Genomic DNA, 21789 nt, shown 5'->3' with positions numbered 1-21789 from the left:
CAGATATCACAGTTCATTCATTAACAACTAGCTAGCTAACATTGACGTTAGCTGGCATATTGATAGGTAACGTCACAAACAAGATTACCGTTACCGTCCTTTCCAACCGCTGTGAGTCACTGACTTTAGCTGACGTTGTCATAAAAGTTTTCCCGACCGTGAAAACTGCCTGGCTTGGTTACATTTTGGACAGATGCTAGTGGGTAAACTAAATCATATCGCTGTTTCAGTCGCAGAACGTTCGACACAAGCAAAACCGCAAGTGCTATCCTAAAATGTATTCTTGCCATTTTTATTTTTATAAGGGTTATGGGAAATGAAGTCCATAGTATGATCGGTTTAAGCAATCACCTCTAATTGTTGACTACATATCCCATGTGTGCTTTCGTAAGCTCAAACTTTTCGTGGCCATGGGGGTAAACCATTGCTCCTGTGTGAAGAGGGGAGTCAATAATTCACGTTATGTTTACAGGCGTTACAGACATTTCCGCATAATTTTTAAGTAATCTTTTATTGCTGTTGGCGCGGGGAAATTTGATTCTTTACAAACATTGGGGGGGGACACGTCCCACCCGGTTCCTACACCAATGGTCATAGATATCAGTCACATACAACCATCTAACATAAACCAAAATAAAAGCACAAATTTGCATTTACCAGTGGGGTGTAGAAAAGTGCAAATTACAGTATGAAGTCCATACAGTACAATACTAAGGCATGGTGTTGTACTGTCCTCTACTACAGTGATGTTTGGTAGGTACTGTGCTACAGCCAGTCATCCGGCTTGATGCTAGTCATCCTGCAAGGCTATTGGCATGCCAAAATCACCTCTTCCAGAACAAGGAGAGGCCAGGAGGAATGAATGGTTGGAAGGAGAAGAGCTGAAGAAGTGACGTTCGCACGCTCATAAGGGTGCTTTTCGTAAGGGACGTCATGCAATCTAATGACTGCATAAATGCTAAGGGACCGGGTGAATGTGGAGCAGTTTTCATATCAGAACACAGAAATAAATAATAAACAGAGGGACTGGAAAGACAGGACACACTAGATAGGCTAAGGAGAGCGAAGGGGTATATGTAACAGTACAAAGCTGTAATTAACTAAACGCCATTTGGAGACAACTTGCAAAGCAGATGAATCTGTCCTTTGAAAAAAGTGGATTTAGGCAACATTCATTATAAAGTTAATGGGAATATCACAACAGCAGATTCAGAGTTAATCTGAACAAACATATTACATATTTTATTTTTTTACAAATGAATAAAAGTGTCCACAGGGAGATTGCTATTTTTTCCACATTAACATTGCATAGACATAATGCCAAATGTCAACACAGAGTTTGAATTACAAAAACAAAACGTACAACAAAAAAGTGCCATTGGGTTGAGATGGAAAGAAGAAATGGCTGATTATCACAATATATCACTAAAATGTATAATAAATCAATTGGCAAATAAGGGCAAAATGATTAGAAATATTGGAATAAGAGCATGTATTTATGTGATAATATTTTAAATAAAGTCTATTGGGATGTTTAAAAATCACCTTTGGCCATGGATTTAAATTATAAGTTATATTTCACATATATACCACTATGCATTATCTTAACAAACACACAAATGTCACAGTACTCAGAGTAAATACTCAATTTGTTGGATGCTATAAATCCATTCAGGTCATCAATACAGAAAGATGAGAAATTAATACAAAATATCTAATTGCAGCCAATAATTGTTACCCAGTCTCCAAAAATATGAATGTGTGTGTGTGTGTGTGTGTGTGTGTGTGTAATGACAAAGCGAAAAGTGCTAGAAGTTATCACAATTGTATTTTACAAAATAATTTTAAAACCTTCATTTAGAGCATGTGAGTAGAAACAACAGCCTGAATTATATTTAAATTCAGTATTGATATTAAATATTCATATTCATATTTACATACTCATGAGTGTGTATATATACATATTTAAAAAAACTTGTTTTGCTTTCTATAATGTCCGTCCTTCCGTTTCTTCTCAGTGAGGGACACAGGCAATGTGGTCCAGCCAGAGGGGGTGTGGTCCAGCTACCCCACTAGCTCTGCTCCACAGAGAAGTTTGATGCAGACCTGTGAGCAGTGGAGACGTCACTTACAAATGAAAAGTTCGTAGCTACAGCCTCAGCCCAGCGGCTTCTAAGCCTCTATAAACACACAGGAGATTTAACCTTTCCTGGAAACACACTGTGCTCATCAACAGTAAAACTGCAGTGTTGTTACTATGAACAGGCACATTTTTTAAGCCAAGGTCAGAACTAACTTGGTGCAATTTTCTACAAAAAGAGCCATTGTTCATGTTTTCACAACTCAGCTATACAGTAGTAAAAATAAAATGGAAGTGTGCAATAGGATATGGTTGGTGAAAGGTAGATTCCAGAATATTCAGCAGCACTAAATGATACACAGACTCAATCATTTATGGCTACATGGGCCACATTGGGCCCTGTAAGTCTCCTCAACCATTAGGACACGTATTTTCTGTTTTTGAAGTTGTGATAACTTATATTTTCTCTGATGGATAGCAACATGGATTTACAGCATACAAAGAAAATCGACAGTGCAGGGGGCACGGGAGGTGGGCTCTAGGGCTTCAGCACTGTCCAGTTTTCACATGTGATTCAGTAGTGCCACCTTTTTAAGGGCAGCATTCAGCAGGACCCCTTGGTGGTGCCCTTTTCCATGCTATGAGTACTGCTCTCTTAACTTAAAGTCCATATTGTCATTATCATAGCTGCTTGTGCCATCTTGTGGTCCAAAAACATATAGCACCCCCAGGAAACAAAAGTCCACTTTATGAGACCCAGTAGTACACCGATCTTACAGGCTGTCAGTGATTCAGGCATTCATTTTACATATACAGCCTTGTTATTATATTATTGTTTAGTGTGCCAACGGGATTTGTGATAGGTATGCCCTCCACCATATACTATTATCTAAAGTACCCTGCTACCCTTCTGCACTATGTCCACCATGCTCTGCATCTCATCCAGTAAAATAGGAAACACCTGAAATTGCTCACCACTCCTCAAACACACACTTTATCACTTTATCTTAAGCTTATCATGTGCTAAGTAATGTTTCAACCCATCATATTCCTTCCTTCCCCTTACCCCTGTTTACTGGAAAGCTAAACCATACCATACAGTCAACAAGTGAGGTGAATGGAAAAGGTCACATGTGTAGGAGTAGTATTTCAAGCACTAAAGGAAAGCATTACATAACACAACCTAATGTCCCCTTTGCTGGTCAGTGAAACAAAGGAGACCACTCACATGCCCTGGTGCTTATTCATTATGTGGTTGTTGTATTCAAGAACAGGAGGAATGCTCTCCTCATCTTCAGGAACCTATATGGAAAGAAATGGCATTATAGAGCCTTAATTCCAACTCCATACTGATAAAAGGACATTTTCAGCTGAAAACATTTTATTTGGTTCACAACTCAAGTCAAACTTTGTTATTCATTGGTCTGAAGTCAAATTTTTAGGACGTTGAAAAACGAAATTGCATGCCATTTTCAAAAACTACAAAGGTTGACTTCTCACTCAAGGGCTTCCAGCAAATATGTAGGTGATGACGGATTAGATTTGTGGCAAAGAACACGCTGTTGCACATAACTATCGTTCAGTCATTTTAAGGCACAGTCAGTTGATGATAGTTAAGCAGCATTCCCAAAAGAATGTATTGGCCAATTCCTGACAAAGATTTCCTTAAATACTGTATATCCTTGAATCATAGTTTTTTCTTTTTTTTTTTGGTCTCACTCAGAGGTTTAGCAACTCCCGTCACTCATTTGTTTTTACAAAACACACCTCATGAATTGCAAATGGTCATTTCATGGGACCCTTTTTGGGAATACATTTGGGAAAGGCCAACAGCACCACCTAGTGATGAATGCTGTCATGGCCTGAAGTTTTCTTTTTGTTTGCAATGCGATCTCACCTCCCAGTAGATTTCATCATTAAAGCAGTTCTCGTCTGCCGGGTCTCCCCAGATGGGCAGTTTCAGGATCATACCTGTAGAGATCACAGAGTCAACAGCAGCTCTAGCTTCCGTAATGCACCTCTCCTAAAGAACTCACAGCATATATAAACTTCCAACTTCTGCAGATCTAACAAGTCCATCACATAACTGTTGGAATAGCGGAACAGATCTCAGTGGCACTGGTGAAGTTTCTGGACAGGTAAGGACTTCTATCTTTCCTATCCATTTGAGTACTTTCACAAGCCCTCATTGATGTTCTCCACTACTGCTCATCACTCTGGATAAGAGCTTCTGTAAATAAGCAAATAAATAACTGAACAACACGCACTCACCGACAAGGATTCCTCCTCCAACCCCGAAGGCAATGGCCACGCACAATCCAGCTGCCTGGTACCCCCCCTGAATCCTGGGAGTCCGGTCTTTGAACGGCCCCACAAAGTCAAAGGTGTTGATCAGCCTGGGGAAAGTAACAATCAGGCTCAACTGCAGGCATCCCAAAATGGCAATTTGGAGTAGGTCGGTAAGACTGATACTTCAAGGCATCACTCATTATCACAGTAATAAATGGAAAAGGATGAGTGCCATGACTGGGAGGTCACTTAAATCACCTGCAGCCACTGTGGAACAGCATATGCTGTCAAACATGTACATCATTAACAGTGTCTGGTAGTAGAACAATCTCCTGAGGATTAGTCGTCTTATTTAACTATCTCCTTATATGTTTATATAAATGGAGGAGTACTCTGTTAACATTGGGAAGCCAGAGCACCAATATGATTGGGTGGTAAATGCTCACTCCCCCTGAATATGGATTTGTTTTTGACACCTGACTGACATTTACGGGCAGGAAAGGTCAGTGACCGTTTGGTGTCATATGATCTGCCCGTATTGCCAGTTTGAATCCAGCATGAGGCATACTGATGTCCTTGCACAAACTTGACTGGCATCATTAATATCTCAGTCTATCTAAATGATCCGTATCAAATGTGAGACACAAAACTTCCTGGACACCTTCTTGACTAAATAAATTACAGCAATAATCAATAAATCAACAAACATCGAAACACATAGCATTTTACTGAAGGATAAACCAAGGAAACAATATTAACAGTGCCAAAAAAGCAGAAAATATTTACTGTAAGAACGAAATACTTCGCAGTGAGGGGCCATCTTAAGATTAGTTTTAGTAACTAGTAACAGTTACATTGCCTCTCAAAGCATCACTAGTCTGTAGATAATGTTATACTGGTTAATATCTGTAGAACAGTTTCCTTCCTTAATGACAAATGATGAAGAAATGAACAATCATTCGATTGCAAGGATGGAGGTAGGCAAGGTTTTTAACTCACCCTTCTTCGCCGTAGACTTCTTTGCTGGCAGCAGCAGCCGTAATGGCTCCTACGATGCCACCGATGACGCCTGGCATGGCATGCAAGTTGTGAATGCCACAGGTGTCCTGAATCCTCAGCTTCCTCTCAATGAATGGCTGCAAAGGCAGAACTGACTTTTAATCCCCTCAACATGAAGAGATCCTCTACACCATCTGTGGCACCTCATTTATTCATACGTGGCACGTGAAATTCAGAAGTTAGTCAAATCACAAGGGTGGAGGAACTGTTCCATCAGTTAGTTTGTAAATGGTTGTTCCGGGGGTTAGTTTTGGGGACAAAAACCACCAAAGCAGTCGAAAAACTTCCAAAGGGAAAGGCTTGTGCTGCTCTAAGAAAAATCCTTTGCATAAATTAACGGCTAAATTCTACATCTCCCTCTGACATGAGAAAATGAAGTCATCCATGTAGTGTAAGTCATGCATTTATAATATGCGATTGGCAGTCTGGCAATCTCAGGATCTGATAACTGAGAACGGGGAGCTCCCAGAAGACTCAGGAAACATGGAGGACCTCCGACTCACTGTGATGAAAATGTAGCCAAGCGTGGAGAGGATGCCACAGCAGAAGCCAACAATCAGGGAACCGTAGGGAGTCAGCATGAACTCCGCGGCTGTTCCCACGGCAACACCACCAGCCAATGTTGAATTCTGTATGTGCACCTGAAAAACAGCAGTAGATATCAGTCAGCCACAGTAAGAATGCAGGCAGCCTTGTGCAGAAATGGTAGATTCAAACAAACCTATTGGTTGTCTTAGAAACACCCCCATTCCCCTTTCAGTCAAAGCAAAGTTCACTTTCTGCTTAGCTTTGAGTAGCATATTTTTGCTAGGCCTGATGTTGCCTAACAGGTGAAAAACAGCAAGCCTGTTCAAGTCTGGATCACAAAGTCAAAAAGAACAGCACAAGATGCACACATTGTCATTTAATAGAAGGGCTGAATCAGTTTTGACTGTCGTGAATGAAGTTGTGAATTTCTGAGCTGTACCATATCCAGCTTGCCCTTCTTCTCAAACAGGCTCGACATGGCAAAGGTGGTGAGGACTGTGGAGGCCAGAGCCAAGTAGGTGTTAATGGCTGCCCTGTGCTGGCCGTCCCCGTGGTCAGTGATGGCCGAGTTGAAACTAGGCCAGAACATCCATAGGAAGAGTGTACCTGTGTAAGGAAGGATTCATTACATACAGAAGTCTCTGAAAAAGCACACACCGCTGTGTGTTCACGGTTCTTCTGTTCAGTGTTAAACTATTCTCTGACCATCGATGACTCACCAACCATGGCGAACACATCTGAGTGGTAGGCTGAACACTGCAGGCGTTTGCTCTGGTCTAAGTTGGGTCGATACAGGACCCAAGAGACGGACAGACCATAGTAACCCCCAAATGTGTGGATGACCATGGAGCCACCAGCATCCTTGGCCTGTCGAAACAAAAGCGGGTCAAAAACATACATGTTCACAGGATAAACACATAAAATACACTTTCTTTTTAAAACACATAACCTTTGGACAGATCCACAATGCATATAATTCACTTTAAGACCGCCATAGTAAAACTTACATGGATGAGATTAAGAATGATGTATTCCTCCACTGCAAACAGGGTGACGCCAAACAGGGTCATGAGCAGCAACTGGACAGGACTGACCTTCCCCAGCACCGCCCCATAAGCAATCAGGCATCCGGCAACGCAGAAGTCGGCATTGATGAGGCTGGCGAACAGAAAGAAAAGCCTCTGTAGAATGGCAGTGTAACAAGTATCATACACAGCCAGCAGGAAGCCTGCTGGCACACCCCAAGTTCATTTTCATCCTCTCCTGTGGTGTGATGCATAGTGTGCTTTAAGCACATCCTATTAGTCAAATACAAACATGTTTACAGTAAACGGATCTCACAGTTAAGTGACAGAGATACGCACTTACATAATACCTTTCAGAGAAAAACCTGACAGACGAGATTAAGTTGACTCTCCTTTTTGCATAGATTTCTAAACAGCACACAACAGCTAGATTACAGCAAAATGGCTGTACTGTGAGCAGATACAATAGCCTTAACATGTTTGTCTAACAATGCACCCTGGCCTTAAACTGTATTTGGTTGTACTGCCATTTCATAACATCACTACAAGGGGAGTGCCTGTTCAAAAATGTCTTTGTGGCGACTCCTCTGTAAGTGTAGAAAACACAGGTCTATCTACTAGAAGTAGGTGGGCAAAACAGGACACTTTACAGGGACATATTCATGTAGCATGTATAAATGCTTATTATAAGCTGACATTATTTATGTATACTATATTAAATTATGTGGCATAATAGAAAATGCACAATATATACAGTTAACAGCAAACATTGGGACATTGGATTTTGTATTTATATATATATATATATATAAAATCACACAATTCACATGTGGTTAAAATGTACATTCTCAGGTTTTATTTAAGGGTATTTTTATACACTTCAGTTTCACCATGTAGAAATGACAGCACCTTTTTGAACTTATGAATGCACTTCAGCATATGAAACACATATGCTTCAGTTAGATTCATAACGAGGGAATGACTGGTCAGTGAAGAATTTTACAGTTGTTGGCTTTGAAAAACTCCTTTGATGCTTTACCATTATGTTTGGGATCATTGTCCTGCTATAGAATGAAGCGCCGTGCAACCAGTTTCATTCTGCTACTGCGATCCGCAGTTACATCATCAATGAAGACAAATGAGCCGTATCTGTGGCAGCCATACACGCCCAAACCACAACATCCCCACCACCATGTTTAAGAGATGCAGGGGGGAGGTGCTTTGGATCTTAGACAGTTCCTTTTGACCTCTACATTTTGCACTTGCCATCACTCTCATACGAGTGAATTTTGTTCTCATCTGTCCACAAGTCCTTTTTCAAGGAACTCTGCGGGATCTTTTCGACTTCTTCTTAGCAAACTGCTATTTGGCCATCTTGTTTTTGCAATTGCCGCCGCCATTTGCTTAAAACCTGCAGCTTTGTTGTTTTAGCTAAATCTTATCGAAACTGTCCTCATTCAATTGAGCTCCTGATGCTAGTCTAACAACAACATTGCACAACACACTTGGAAAACAACTACGACAGCTGTCTCAGTTTTGTTCAATTCAGACATTCTTTTATTTGTATGCGAGCTTTAACTGTACCAGAGTGGAGCACTAAAACCCAACTGGGACTCAACTCAGACTTCAAGTATACTGTAGTGACTCGACTACAACACTACCCCTTAGCGCTACACATTCCTTGGAAATGTCTCCTGCTTGTGGACTGAATTCTGTCGAAGGCCAAAAAATTAAATCGACTTTCAAAAGATGGCGGTGCTGCTTACTTTTCCACCCCGATTTTGATCTTCCCGTCTGTGTAGTCGAGGGAGTGGAACCAGCCTTGCATCAGCAGAGCCCACTGAATGCCGAATGCAGCGACCAGAAAGTTGAAGCCCACGGCACCGAAGCTGTAGCGCTTCAGAAAGGTCATGAGGAAGCCGAAACCCACAAAGATCATCACATGCACGTCCTGGAAACCTGTGCAGGGAGGGGGTAAGTGAAGGGAAGAATTGCGCAGGCAATCTCATGGTCAGCAACATAAATTCTGTTGGGTCTAGCCTCCATTTGGTCAAAACGGTATCCGTTTGTCCTCAAATTTGAAATAATTAAAGAAAGTATGAAGCACATTTGTTAATTTGTATATTTTGTTATTTTATTTTGACCACCAAGAAATCATACATGACACAAACAGCAGGCCCTGAGCATGTGGTTTGCAGTTCTAAGTATTCACCTCAGGCAGCACTCCCAATTTTTGGCCTACTGCCTTTTATTGCATTGGTTTAGTATTCAAGTGAACCTTTTATTTATTTAGTCATTCACTGTAGGAACAATACCCCTCTTATGAATATGCCTTCAGTATAAATACAATTGCAAGAATGTGTTCCTAGAATGCACCCCCAACAAATGATGTGTGCCCTCTTTCCCTCAAAGCTGTGGGCGGTGCATTGTGTTTGGGTTGGATGGAAGCCTTTCTGTACATTACATTTCATAAGATAGGAAAACAAACATAGTGAGAAGCCTGCATATTCCCATTAGTCACATTTGGCTTGGTTTCTCCCCTTCTAAGGGATCATCAAGTCAAGATGACACCTTAGACTATATGTAGGCTATTCACAGCATCAAATAAAGCTGCTGCTACTTGTTAAAAAAAATTGGGTTTTTCTAAGGAGAAATATGGGACCAGGATGCAGAGTTTAGGGTGATTGAAAATAACTGCTTTGTTTGCAAGTTTACCACCTCCCATGCTGGCTGATTAGATGAATCATTAAAAAAATTCCCTTGTGATCCTGTAACCTGGGCCAGTAAATACAATAAACAGTTTACACAAATATCCACACATATAAAATCATAAAAGAAATTACAATACCAAAGGTATGGACCCTCATTTTCTTGGTTTTAGTTTCACAACATGGAGTCTCTACAGACAGTGTGGTCATTGTTGGTGATTACATAGGCAAGCACAAAAAGTTTTACTTTGGGACTTAATACAGGTCTGCCTGAGTTGTACAGCTTCATCTTTTCAATTTTCCCTGCTCTCATTCAGTAAAGTATCTGTTACACATGTTGACAGACAGGTGCATCACCTCAAACCAAATACCTGGTTTTAGTATTGTATGTTTTTACAGAAGCACATCTTTTAAATGATTCATGGTTTCCTGTACTGTACTGAATGCCAAATTATATAACATCCTCTAAATACAGAAACACCTCATAAGAGCCAGCAAGGTACCATATCAATAGCCTGTCCTGTTTAGAAAACAATCATTCCATGCGTATCTTGCACTCAGAGCTGACAAAGGTGTGGGATTCCTGAGAGGCGATTGCATGCTATTCACCGACTTGGGAGAAGTTACTATCAGAAGTTACTGATATTTCATCCATCTCTTTGCAACAATAATATGGCATTTCTACCGGGGGAAACAACCTGACGGGATATTTTATACGAGTCAATTGGGGTCACCAAACAAGAGCAAGTGACACTTGATATCAATCATGTCACATTGACACCACATAATAAAGAGCAACTCATTGTGGTTTGGACAGATTCTTTTGCCACACCCTTAGATTTATCCACAGGTCAAATACAGTGCTGAAAAGAGGCTCAGCAATTGCCACTCTGTGCCAGGGGAACTATCAGTACTGCATGGAGTTTTAGTTGGTATTAGAGACTAGACGTTCTGTGGTTTGTGACAGCACAGATGTGATTAGCACATGCAGCATTTCCAAATCAATGAGTATGAAATGGTTGTCAAAGGGATCTTTGGGTAAATCAGTCAACAGGTAATTAATGAGATTACATCGCTCCTCTCTGAAGCAAAGTGCCAAAATAACATCCCTCTCTCCCTGTCTGAGCAGCACTGTCACCCTGTCACGTTCTGGGTTGTGATGGCTGCAAAATAAAAAAGTAAAATAAAAAAGCAAAGCTTCTGCTCTTTGTTGATAGCATCACAGCGTGTTACAATCCTGGATTAGAAGTGGAAAAAACCTTACACTAGAGGCAAGCAAATCTATGATAAAATTAATAAGATTGCAGAATTGGATTGGTGTTGGATTTTGATAGCCCCGTTAACTTGACGGAAAACTGACATATTTCATATTTCATTTAAAACAGCAGATAACAATTATATCTGTGATAAAAGAAAAAAAAATTAATGTGAAAATGTTGCCCACTAGCTACCATAAACAAGACAAATATTTTAATAATGTACTTGTATGAGCATTTCCCATTTTACATTGATATTTAACTGTGCGTGTTAATCATCATTAATATATGTATATGTAGATTTTTATGCCCTATAATCTATTACACTCAACTTCAAGACTGGTACCCCAAACTATCACTCCCTCAATACACTAGCAGAAACACTGTACCAACGTTTTCAAGCAAATGAACATCTATAGCATGTCTCGCAGAGCGGGTGACTCAATTAACCGTATCTATTATTAAGGGCTTATAGTATTGTCAACCAAAAACCTGAGGATTATGTGTGATGTCACAAACATTGAGAAATATAAACTGTTCCTCTGCTATGTGTAGCAATATATTTTTCATTTATGGGTGGATTATGACCTAAGATTTGATGAGATCTCCATCAGTTTGTAGTCAGCAGACCTACAGACAGACACCATTATTTAGAAATTACAGTTGGGTGCAATCAAGACTTTATGGACCCATAACATGAATGTCTTTCATTTCTTCAAGGTTACAGATTCTGGAATTACAGGTTTTCTCAGATATCTAGTTTCTTTCATACCCTATTGTGGTTGATCAAGCAAGGGCCATCGACTCCAAAGGAAGAAGGGGGAGGTGTTCAGTTGGATGGGGAGTAATATTCCTAACTGCAAAACATACTGCATTTTCATAGCTATGGTATCAAAAAATATAAGTAATTTATACCATTGGGATTAAAATCTTTTTATTGTTCAATACTTATAATATTAATGTGCAATGCTGACCATTTCTTTCCTGTCTATCACATTCCCTTTGTCATGGCAACGGGACAAAATCTTTTAAAAGGGCTATTGTTCTTAATACTTTCTGTTCTCTATGATATAGAAACCCAAGGCAGCATTATGTTATACGTCAATGAAAGGCAAATATTGGCATGCATGCATATTAATTTAATACATCATAGCAATGTTTGATTTTGCTATATATTTGCAAGGTGTCTATGATTCATTAAGATGGTTTAGTAAGGTTAATTAGATACAAAATCAGTATGGAGAACTGTTAGCAGCACATCTGGGAAAGAAAAATACCAATTCAGATGTACAGTACTTGTAGATTTAGTTCAGAGTGTGGGATGTAGCACTACTTTGCAATTCATAAGACAGTTTTTTCAACTGAGTAGTTCACCCCCCAAATAAATACAATGATCCCTGTTAATTTCATTCTAAGAATCAATATGGGTTCAAAGGGATCATATATTCTCTGTGAAAAATAGTTCTTACAGCTGATCTAATACTACAGTAGTCTGTTTTAATTCTTGTTTCTTATTGTGTATCATTGACGTCTGTTGTTAAATTGTTTTTTTTTTTACTGTGTTATCCTCTAGGTCAGGTCTCCCTAGTAAAATTTATTCTATATATCCATGAGATTTTTTTATGAGGTCATCATCATCATATAACAGGCAAAACACAAGATTACGTTAGCACAAAAAATGAACACAATGCAACAAAAATTGCGTGATCCCTGTAATAGATCACATGATTAACTTACTTGGGTATCTGTAGTAGTAGTCATTCTCAGCATCACTTGTTATGTTCTGTGCTCTTTTGTACCCAACCCAACGCGTACTGGACTCCTCATTGTAACGAACGAACACACCGAAAAGGATGATAATGATTATCTGCCACACTAAGGTGACTGCAGGGAGGCTCAGACGAACATTGGTATTTTTTGGTCGCAAAAAGAAGTCCTTAACGCCTTGTGTACAGTTCCCCATTATTCTCTCAGGTGAAGGTCAATTTTGGTGGAGACTTTTATAGACGTGTATGGAGGTGTGTCTCTCAGCTCATCTGAGTGGTCCCGAAGGACACCTCATGCTACCTGTTACATCACCTGGCTTTCATGCTACAGGAAAGCACCATGCTTGCATATTTGAAATCACTTTTTTCTTTTAAAAATGTTTTATGCATTTGTAGCATACATAGATAGGCCTACATAGCACTGGCAATAGTAGTACGCTTCCAGTGGTAATAAACATGTAGTCTTACTTACTTAAAGGGGCGACATAGCTCAGGAGGTAAGACCGATTGTCTGGCAGTCGGAGGGTTGCCGGTTCAAACCCCACCCTGGGCATGTCGAAGTGTCCTTGAGCAAGACACCTAACCCCTAACCCCTAACTGCTCTGGCGAATGAGAGGCATCAATTATAAAGCGCTTTGGATAAAAGCGCTATATAAATGCAGTCCATTTACTTAAAGGGAATTGTCACAATTTATGCAATGTAGTATGTAATTGAAGAGATAGAAGGGATGGGCTACAGATGGAGGGATGGATTTCATGCAGGGAGGATTTCAAGAATACTGCAGTCAAATCATTTTAGGGGATTTGAGTGTCTTCTGATTGTGTGTTAGATTTTGAACTTCAAAAACAGCTACAATGTTAGCGTTAATAGCTTAAAAGCCTTGACATGGATATACAGTAGAATATCTCCTATTTAAATTTTGCACACTGAATTGTTGGTATGCTTCAGCTTTCTAATGAAAGACAGACCTATGCCAGCATTGCACTGTTCTTACAAGGCTGTATGATCTATAATGACTAACTGTTTCATGCTTCATGGTGCAGTCCTCTATATATCAGCTATGAATTTGAATGACTATAGTCTCAACACCTGCACTTCAGCTATGTTTAGTCTTTTATGGCATGACATTCTTCATCTTGCACAGTGTTAATTTACATTTGTGTTGTTGCTCATTTTTCCTACAGGCAGAACATCCTTGTTTTTGTATGTATGGCCCAGGATGTTGTCTTTTTCCCTGTACTTCTTAAAAACTTAAAAGTAGTTGGAATCTGGGTGAATGCATTTTGGCCACTGATAAATATTGGCATTGTGGTTATTTGTTATATCTTATGCAGGGCACAGTTTCAAGCTGTGGAGTAAGGATAATTTATATAGTCTAAGTATCAACTATAGTATTAAGCCCTATCCTAAAGTTCTGCACATGCCCTGCCAGCCATGTGCCAGCCCAAGCATGAAATCCTAAACCAGCCACTGATGGGAAATAGCACCCGACAGATTGATAAATAGCAATCACAACTTGTTACAAACTTGGATAGGAAGTGGAATTATGATAACCATGATTTCATAAGAGAAAAAGTACATATTTCAGAAATATAAAGCTGCAGATTGCAATTATATCAAATTTGTAATAAAAAATAATAATAATTAAAAGTGAAAAATCCTGTACACTTGCTGCCAACACTCATTAAAAGATGGATATGTAGATTTTTCTGCCCTAAAAACTATCACGCACAGCCTCAAGAATGGTATTCTTAATTATGATCCAATAAGATCGTAATCTCATGCTCTTTAATGTTTATAAATCAAACTATGCCTGTGTTTTTTTTACTAAGTATACTTTTATATTGAATATCATTCCACATGTCATATAATAATAATAATATGTATTCCCAAAAAAAAATCTGTTCTTTTAGAGCTGACTTAACATACCTTCACACCATGAACCATTGTTTTTAAATATGGTTTGTACTGTGCATCATTGATGTCTATTGTATCATTTATGTTTATTTTTTTTATTCATAGTGCCTCTTGTTCAGGTCTGCTTTGTAAAATATCTTCTACATCTCAATGGGATCAATGACTTGGTCAGCTTCATCATATAACAGGCAAAAGACAAAATAACATTAGCACAGGAGAAGTTGAGTTATCCTTGCAATGCGATTAACTTACTCGGGTATCTGAAGTAGAAGTCATTCTCAGAGTCCGATGTTATGTTGTGCACCTTTTTGAACTCAACCCAGTGTGTATCAGCCTCCTCGTTGTAACGGATGAACACACCGAAAAGGATGATCATGGCTATTTCCCATACAAAGGCGACTGCGGGGAGCCTTAGCCGAAGGTTGGTATTTTTTTGTTGCACAAACATGTCACAACAGTTCCCCATGATTCTCTCGGGTGATGGTCTAACCTGGTCCCGTCAGAAAGGAAGATCTTCAGAAGTCTAAACCCTATTGCATTTTCTGAGACTTTTATAGACATGTATGGAGGTGTGTCTCTCAGCTCATCTGAGTGGTCCTGCAGGACACTCCTCCTCCTCACACATGCTCTACCTGTTATATCACCTGGCTTTCAGGGAACAAGGAAGCACATGCTGTGCATTTGAATCACTTTTTCCTTTTAAAAAAAAAAAAATGTATTCATGTGTGCCATAAGATTTGGATGCTGTAAAAAGTACCAAGGTATAGACATGCAATTTCATAGTGAAGATGATAAGAGTAAGTTTTCAGTGAGTATAAACTAGTGGTCTCACTGAATTACCACAATTCAATTTAAGTGTATTTAATTTTCTTGTTGATGACATGAAGATTGTGGCACTTAAAACAAACCCATGCCATCACAGGGTTTTCAAGGATACTGCAGACAATAAATTGAAGGGATTTGAGAAATATTTGTGGAAAATGTTAACAAAATACAAAATGAAGAAGCATGGGAAGATGTAATGGTAAGAGTCCTGATTTTGACCTTCAGATGTGCCAGTGCAAAGATTGCTTGACCTCATAAAGTTCCCCTCCACTGTGTGCTGTGCAGTCATGCTGAACTGGTTTAGTATATTTAAAAAGCTCTGCTGTTTAATTCTTAACTCATTTCAGTGACTGAAATGATGTTAAAAATGTGGAAAATATAATACGTGCACCATCACCATTTTTCCAGTATCCAGTACCTGCAGCCTGTGCAGTTACACGTGTGAGAATCGAGAAATGAATGTAGTTCATCCGTTACATCCTCACTCAGATAAAGAGAAAGTTGCCTGCACTAGGCAGCACTGTGAACTTGACTTGCTTATCTTGCTGATCTAGAGACAGATCTAGATATATATCCGCGAGCAAAAACTGTTTTAAATCATTTTAAAAATGAAATTAACAAATTACAAAACTACTGCTGGCATAGTTATAAAGCCTTCTGGAAATATTGCATGGTATCTCCTGGTTGTACCTCCTTAGTGTTTGTGCAGCAGTCTCTTGTGGGATGTTGTTGAAATTAATACAGAAAGAAAAACATTATTCGACTGCACAATGTTACACTGAAGGGGTTAATCATTGTGACAACTCCTATGATCCCAGACAAAAACTTGAGTGGGCTCAGGTCTCCATAATGGGAAACAAAGCTCTTCATCCAAACAAAACAAACTGTTTTTAGAACAATTGTAGGTCACGTAAAAATAAATACTTTTAATCCATTTATGTAATTATGAAAGTTTATTCCGGTTTTCATTTAGCCTAATTTTCCAGTTTAAAAAAAAAAAAGATATGTAGCTGTATATAGGCGGCCCCTAAAGTCTTGTAATATGTCTGACTGGTTTTATTGAGTCATCTAATGTGGGCAGTGGAGTTGGAGCTGAACATAGGTAAGAACTGCTTGTTTAGCATACAGGAACAATAGGGGTGCTGTCAGCTTTATTTCGCAGTAAGACCAGGGAAATGTTCCTCGCAGATGCTGTTTGGCTTGGCATGGCTGTCTTCATCTCACGTTCTTTTATTTACTGATTCTTGGTCAGGAAGAAAATATTGACCTGTTTGTTGGGCGGAAATTAAAATGAAGTCTGTTTTCATTGTCAAGATTAAGGTGAAGACTTCCTTTCTACTGTGCTGCCAGTCTTTCTTTTTGTACAAATAACTTTTCCAGGACAAAAGCAGATATCTGTGGGCTAATATCTCATTGACAAACAGCATTGTTTTCCACAGAGTGCATTCCAGATATTATCTAGCTGTTATTTTACACAATTTATAACTGTTTATCCTGAATGGTTTGTTCCTTGGTAGTATCATATGTGAAAATTGAATAAAATGAGTCCAATTATTGATTTTCAGTCAATTAGTTTCAAGTTCAGCTTTGATGGTTCTTTTTGGCAAATCACTGAAGTAAGAATGGTCCAATTTTATCAGGATCCAGAGACAGACCCCTACAGAAACATACACCCTTAAAATGAACATCATACAGACATCTTTAAAAACCACAGACAAAATGTGCAACCATAACAATATAACCAAAATCACATATCTATGTCTTTGCATCCCACAAGGACCCTGTTAGGGGCAATGAAATGCCATACGTGACAGACAAAATGTGCTAAGTAAATGCTAGCTGGCACAGGGTAACACATGTGATGTACTTTGTTCCTGACAACATTTCTTAGCTGTTTCGATCCTTAACAGGACTTTAGGGATGCGTCACATTTCACTTTTATCTCCAAATCGTGTCAACCATTTTCAGATATTACTGGTGTTATGTCACATGAATTCTTGATAGAAGGTGAAGGACAGTCCAAGCCTGAAACTATCAAAATAAGAAGAACAATATTAGTGGTATTTTCTGCCAGTAAAAAAAAGTGTAGATTTCAGTGATCGCATGGTTGTCAGAAAAAAGACACCCCATTCTTTTCTGCTCTTAATACTCTACTTGGTTTATAAGCTAGTTAACAGTCTTATTGTCTTTACATGTGACATCATCGTGTGTGCTTGATAGCCACTGTGCTGTGCATTGTATTTATGAGTAGGAGAAGACCTCTTGCTATTCTGCTTTTAAAACCAGTGCAAATGCACTGTATTTCACCATAAATTCTGCAATACTCTTTGAGGCAATAAAACCACAGTGAATGAATCAGTGAAAAACTGGACCAGGCCTACCAACTTTAAAAAACAATGTCAAGGTTAAAAGTTATTCTTCCATTCATACTTTCTGCAAATGCTTCAACCAGGAACACCAGTGACGTTATTATCCACCCGTTCAAGCCAGTTTTTCATTATTGCAAACAACAATGAAGGCACAAAATGTGCATAATCACTAAACCACCTGAAATGCCCCTATTTGTGGTGCAAACAGAAGACATTCATGTTAACAAAGAAATCAGATCTACATGATTTCGATTCTGCCTTTCAAGCAAACATAAATTGTAATGATAGAACACAGGCAAACATTTACCAGTCGACACATTTGATACAGTTGGTCTTTGCTTCATTGATTACCTTGGCCTTGCAGAGAACTCTGCTCAAGCAAATTCAAGTGATCTGAGAATAAGATGATTAACCTGTACAGCTGGGACCCAAAATGAGGAATTAAACAGGAAACAAGGAATGTTGACAACTGGAAGACTTCCTTTTGTACAGCGAGAGTATCACAGGTAGCAGATAAGAGACTGAAACTGTTGTCTTTTTCAAACCAAATCATGCTTACTCAGCACGAGCCTCTCGATAGCATGCTGAGGAATGCATTGATCTAGAGATAGGAGGAATCACGTGTGTTGCGTGAGGGATTTTATGTGCCCGCAGGTTTGGTATATAGTGATGAGCTTTCTCATGTGTAGGTTGCTTTTACAATATGATTTCTGTCATTTTTACACCTGTAAGATGCCTACCTTTGTTTACAATCATACTCATATAACACTGCCATGTGTACAAAATTGATACTGATTTTGCAGGAAGGTCCTGGGTCTGCATGGGTTTCCTCCTGGTACTCCGGTTTCCTCCCATAGTCCACATGCATGCAGGTACATTAATTGAAGACTCTAAATTGCCTATAGGAATGAGTGTGTGAGTAAACGGTGAGTGAATGGTGTGTGTGCCCAGTGATAGATTGGCAGCCTGTCCAGGGTGTATTCCTGTCTCTCACCCAATGCACACTGGGATAGGTTCCAGCACCCCTCGCAACCCTGCCCGGGATAAGCAGGTATAGATAATGGATGGAGGAATTAATGTCTTAAAAATATATGGATTATGAATTTTAATTTTAGTCTGGATTAGCTAACAGACAGGGCTTAATTGCATAATTCCTGTGGTTTTTGCTGAGACTGATCAGCAGGTGTTTCAATCAGGTCTGTAATTTTGTGATGTCACAGGTGACAAAAACACTAACACGTTCAAGGGCAAGTAGGGCAACCTAGGGCAGGAACCAGTGTACTGTTCAACGCTATGAGAAAGTCTGAGCACCCCAAAACATAAACATACCCTCCTACCAAACAGGCGCCGGGCACTGCACATGCATCACTGCATGAGTAAAAGCCACAAACAGGACCAAAATAGTCAACAAGCCCTGTGGGACCTTTCTAGCTTCCGTCTTTTTCATCTGGCCATGGCCATGACATCTCGTGGCCTTCTGCATTTGGGGATGGGAAGTATTTCAAATGCCTGTAACTGAAATATGCATTTGTGTGTACAGTACTTAATATACAGCTTGCATATGCAGTACAGGTTGCTCATCTTTTTTTATGGTTTATTTTGGAAGGTATTTTATAACAAGAAATATTTTAGTGTTTTCATTTTTACTCATCAGTATTGGCAGCCAAAGAACTAAAGGAAAATGGGGCAGAGAATAGATAGGACTTACAATGGAAAGTTTCTAGGAATTGGTCCTTGCTGCATTACATTTTTCTGGGGAGAAAGGCTTCTCTTTGGATCAGATAGACAAGCAATGGCACAATGCAGCAATGGGATATTTGTGATACCAGTTATCATTCAACCAAAGTTGACGTTTGTCATTAGGGCACTTCAACACTTCCAAGGCGCTTTGATCTCTCAAAATTCCAGAATTATCCTTCCGCTGAGTCACCATCAAAGATAAGAGCTATACAGGCCCTCATTAGTCGCAGGGAAGACTATTTCATTCCCTTGCATTAAACATTAGCAATCAATTACACATGGGATTATTCAATCCTGAATAAAGCTATGAAGTAGGAGTTACAGCAGGAAATTAACTTTTATGAAAAATTATGACTCAGCCATAATCTGTCTACACCACACCCAAGATATACTCTAATACAGGAAGTCAGGGAAGTTTCCATTCAGAAAATGTGTACACAAAACATCCTGAAATAGCCCCTCATTTAGCATGCCCTCCGTTCCACAGGTCATTGAAACATCACTGTAAATACCACATCAAGGAGTCTGTAAATGCAGCAGACCTATGCGGTCTCCTGAGCTCCATTTTAATTCCGATGTTCATAGACACCCCCGCCAGGTGGATAGCCTTTAGTATTTGTAACTACCCATTCATTATCATCGCACTGCTACTGTAATACCTGGCGCTATTCCGTAGCACTGCCGACAGCCCAAAAGCAAGTTCTCTGCTATTGGAAATGACAGACAAGCCTGTGATTTCAACAGTCCTAGGCAACTATACAACTTGCTCTTTTTTCCCTCTTTAGATAACTTATTCAGGAAATCATGTCACCTTTCTTAACTAAACATGAATAACTTTCAAGGTGCTTTATAAGTGTTTAACAATGACTAAGAATACGTCATTTTTTATTACCTCCCAGTGCAATAATTGCCTGCAGCTCTAGGATAAGTCATGTGCAACCACTCCCAACAAATCCTGAAATCACTCAGCTTCTTCTCAGCTGAATAATATTGAGCATATATACAAAATATAGGCACACAAATAACTGCAAATAACACCATTTATTATTACTACCAAATAATGCGCATTACTCTACAAATGTAACTATTTATTATCGATACCAGATGAGAAAGTGTTTTATTTTATTGCTAGTGCATCATTTTTAGCAGACAATGGGCACTGATGAGGAGATGCAGGAGATTCAGTTAACTGGAATTACTCCCTCACCTTCTGGAGAACGATCCAGACGTGTCAATGAACAAAATGGCCTCACCCATTTTGCCAAGTGCATGAATGTAGAATAATTATCACTGACTGTCATCAGTGCTAACTGAAAAAGTGGATAAGATTAGTCACGCTCTCATGAAAACCAAGGAACTGCCTGTGAAAGTTTGAGATGACGTGTTTAGGAGGCAAAACACCGGAGGTTAACAGAGCTTTCCACCTTCCTAGGAGAACCGTTAACACCATAAAATGTAATAAAATGTTAAAAATATGGCACAACCCAGACACTACCAAGTTCATGCCACCCTACCAAGCTGAACTACCAGATGAGAAAAGCAACTGTCAGAGAAGTGACCAGGAGGTGACTGCTTTTATAATTGAGAAATATAGGTCCCATTTCTTTATACATTTTTTAAGGTTGTTGAAGAGAAAATCTATTTTTCATTATAAATGTGTTGAATTTATTCAACACATTTATAACCCAATTTATTTGAACAGGTCTGACTGTGAAAAAGTTCAAGGGGGTGAATATGTTTGTGCATTCTTAGCAATTTACACAGTGATCCAGTATGATAAATACATGAAATATCAGATATGCGCTGCTCCACAAAATGTTTACTGCAGATTAAACCCTTTCCAATATTCGCTTGAAAGAATGGCCCGGTTGCAAGAGTAATTACGCTTTTCAAAATGGAATCGTTAGCTCCCTCTAGAGGAATAATTGTTTTGTCCACTGGAACAGTGCTTTGTGAATACTGTGGCCTTGTGTTTTGAGGTTTCTTGCGTTAGAAAAAGAAAAGAAAAAAATGACTTGGGCAGAAAGTTGTGGGGTTGCTATTGGTTGCTAAAGACTTGCTATTGGAAACCCCAGGAAAAGAAATTTGAGTAATAATCTCTAAATTCATCTCTTTATAAGCATTCTTAAAATCTTGAAGGAAGGCCAATTGTGCAGACACTAAGCCATTCGCATATTCCAAATTTAACTCACACTCAGGGCAAAAAAAACATCCATGTTGCATTAC

General features: G+C 39.2%; 1 protein-coding gene across 1 annotated transcript; it reads right to left on the bottom strand.

Moving 5' to 3' along the window:
- Positions 1-1215: 1215 nt before the first annotated feature.
- On the bottom strand, positions 1216-15139 carry LOC118226913 (ammonium transporter Rh type C-like). The gene is made up of 11 exons (XM_035416907.1): positions 14882-15139; positions 8748-8940; positions 6964-7114; positions 6676-6823; positions 6396-6562; positions 5932-6069; positions 5369-5505; positions 4352-4476; positions 3978-4051; positions 3309-3382; positions 1216-2106 (listed from the first exon to the last, which is right to left on the bottom strand). Exons 1-11 carry the CDS (start codon positions 15093-15095, stop codon positions 2073-2075), a joined length of 1455 nt encoding a protein of 484 aa, XP_035272798.1. The 5' UTR covers positions 15096-15139; the 3' UTR covers positions 1216-2072.
- Positions 15140-21789: the final 6650 nt, after the last annotated feature.

This window comes from Anguilla anguilla, chromosome 5, assembly GCF_013347855.1.
Source record: "Anguilla anguilla isolate fAngAng1 chromosome 5, fAngAng1.pri, whole genome shotgun sequence".
NCBI lineage: Eukaryota > Metazoa > Chordata > Actinopteri > Anguilliformes > Anguillidae > Anguilla > Anguilla anguilla.
Note: the sequence above shows the minus strand (reverse complement) of the source record. Positions and strands in the feature narration are given on the sequence as shown.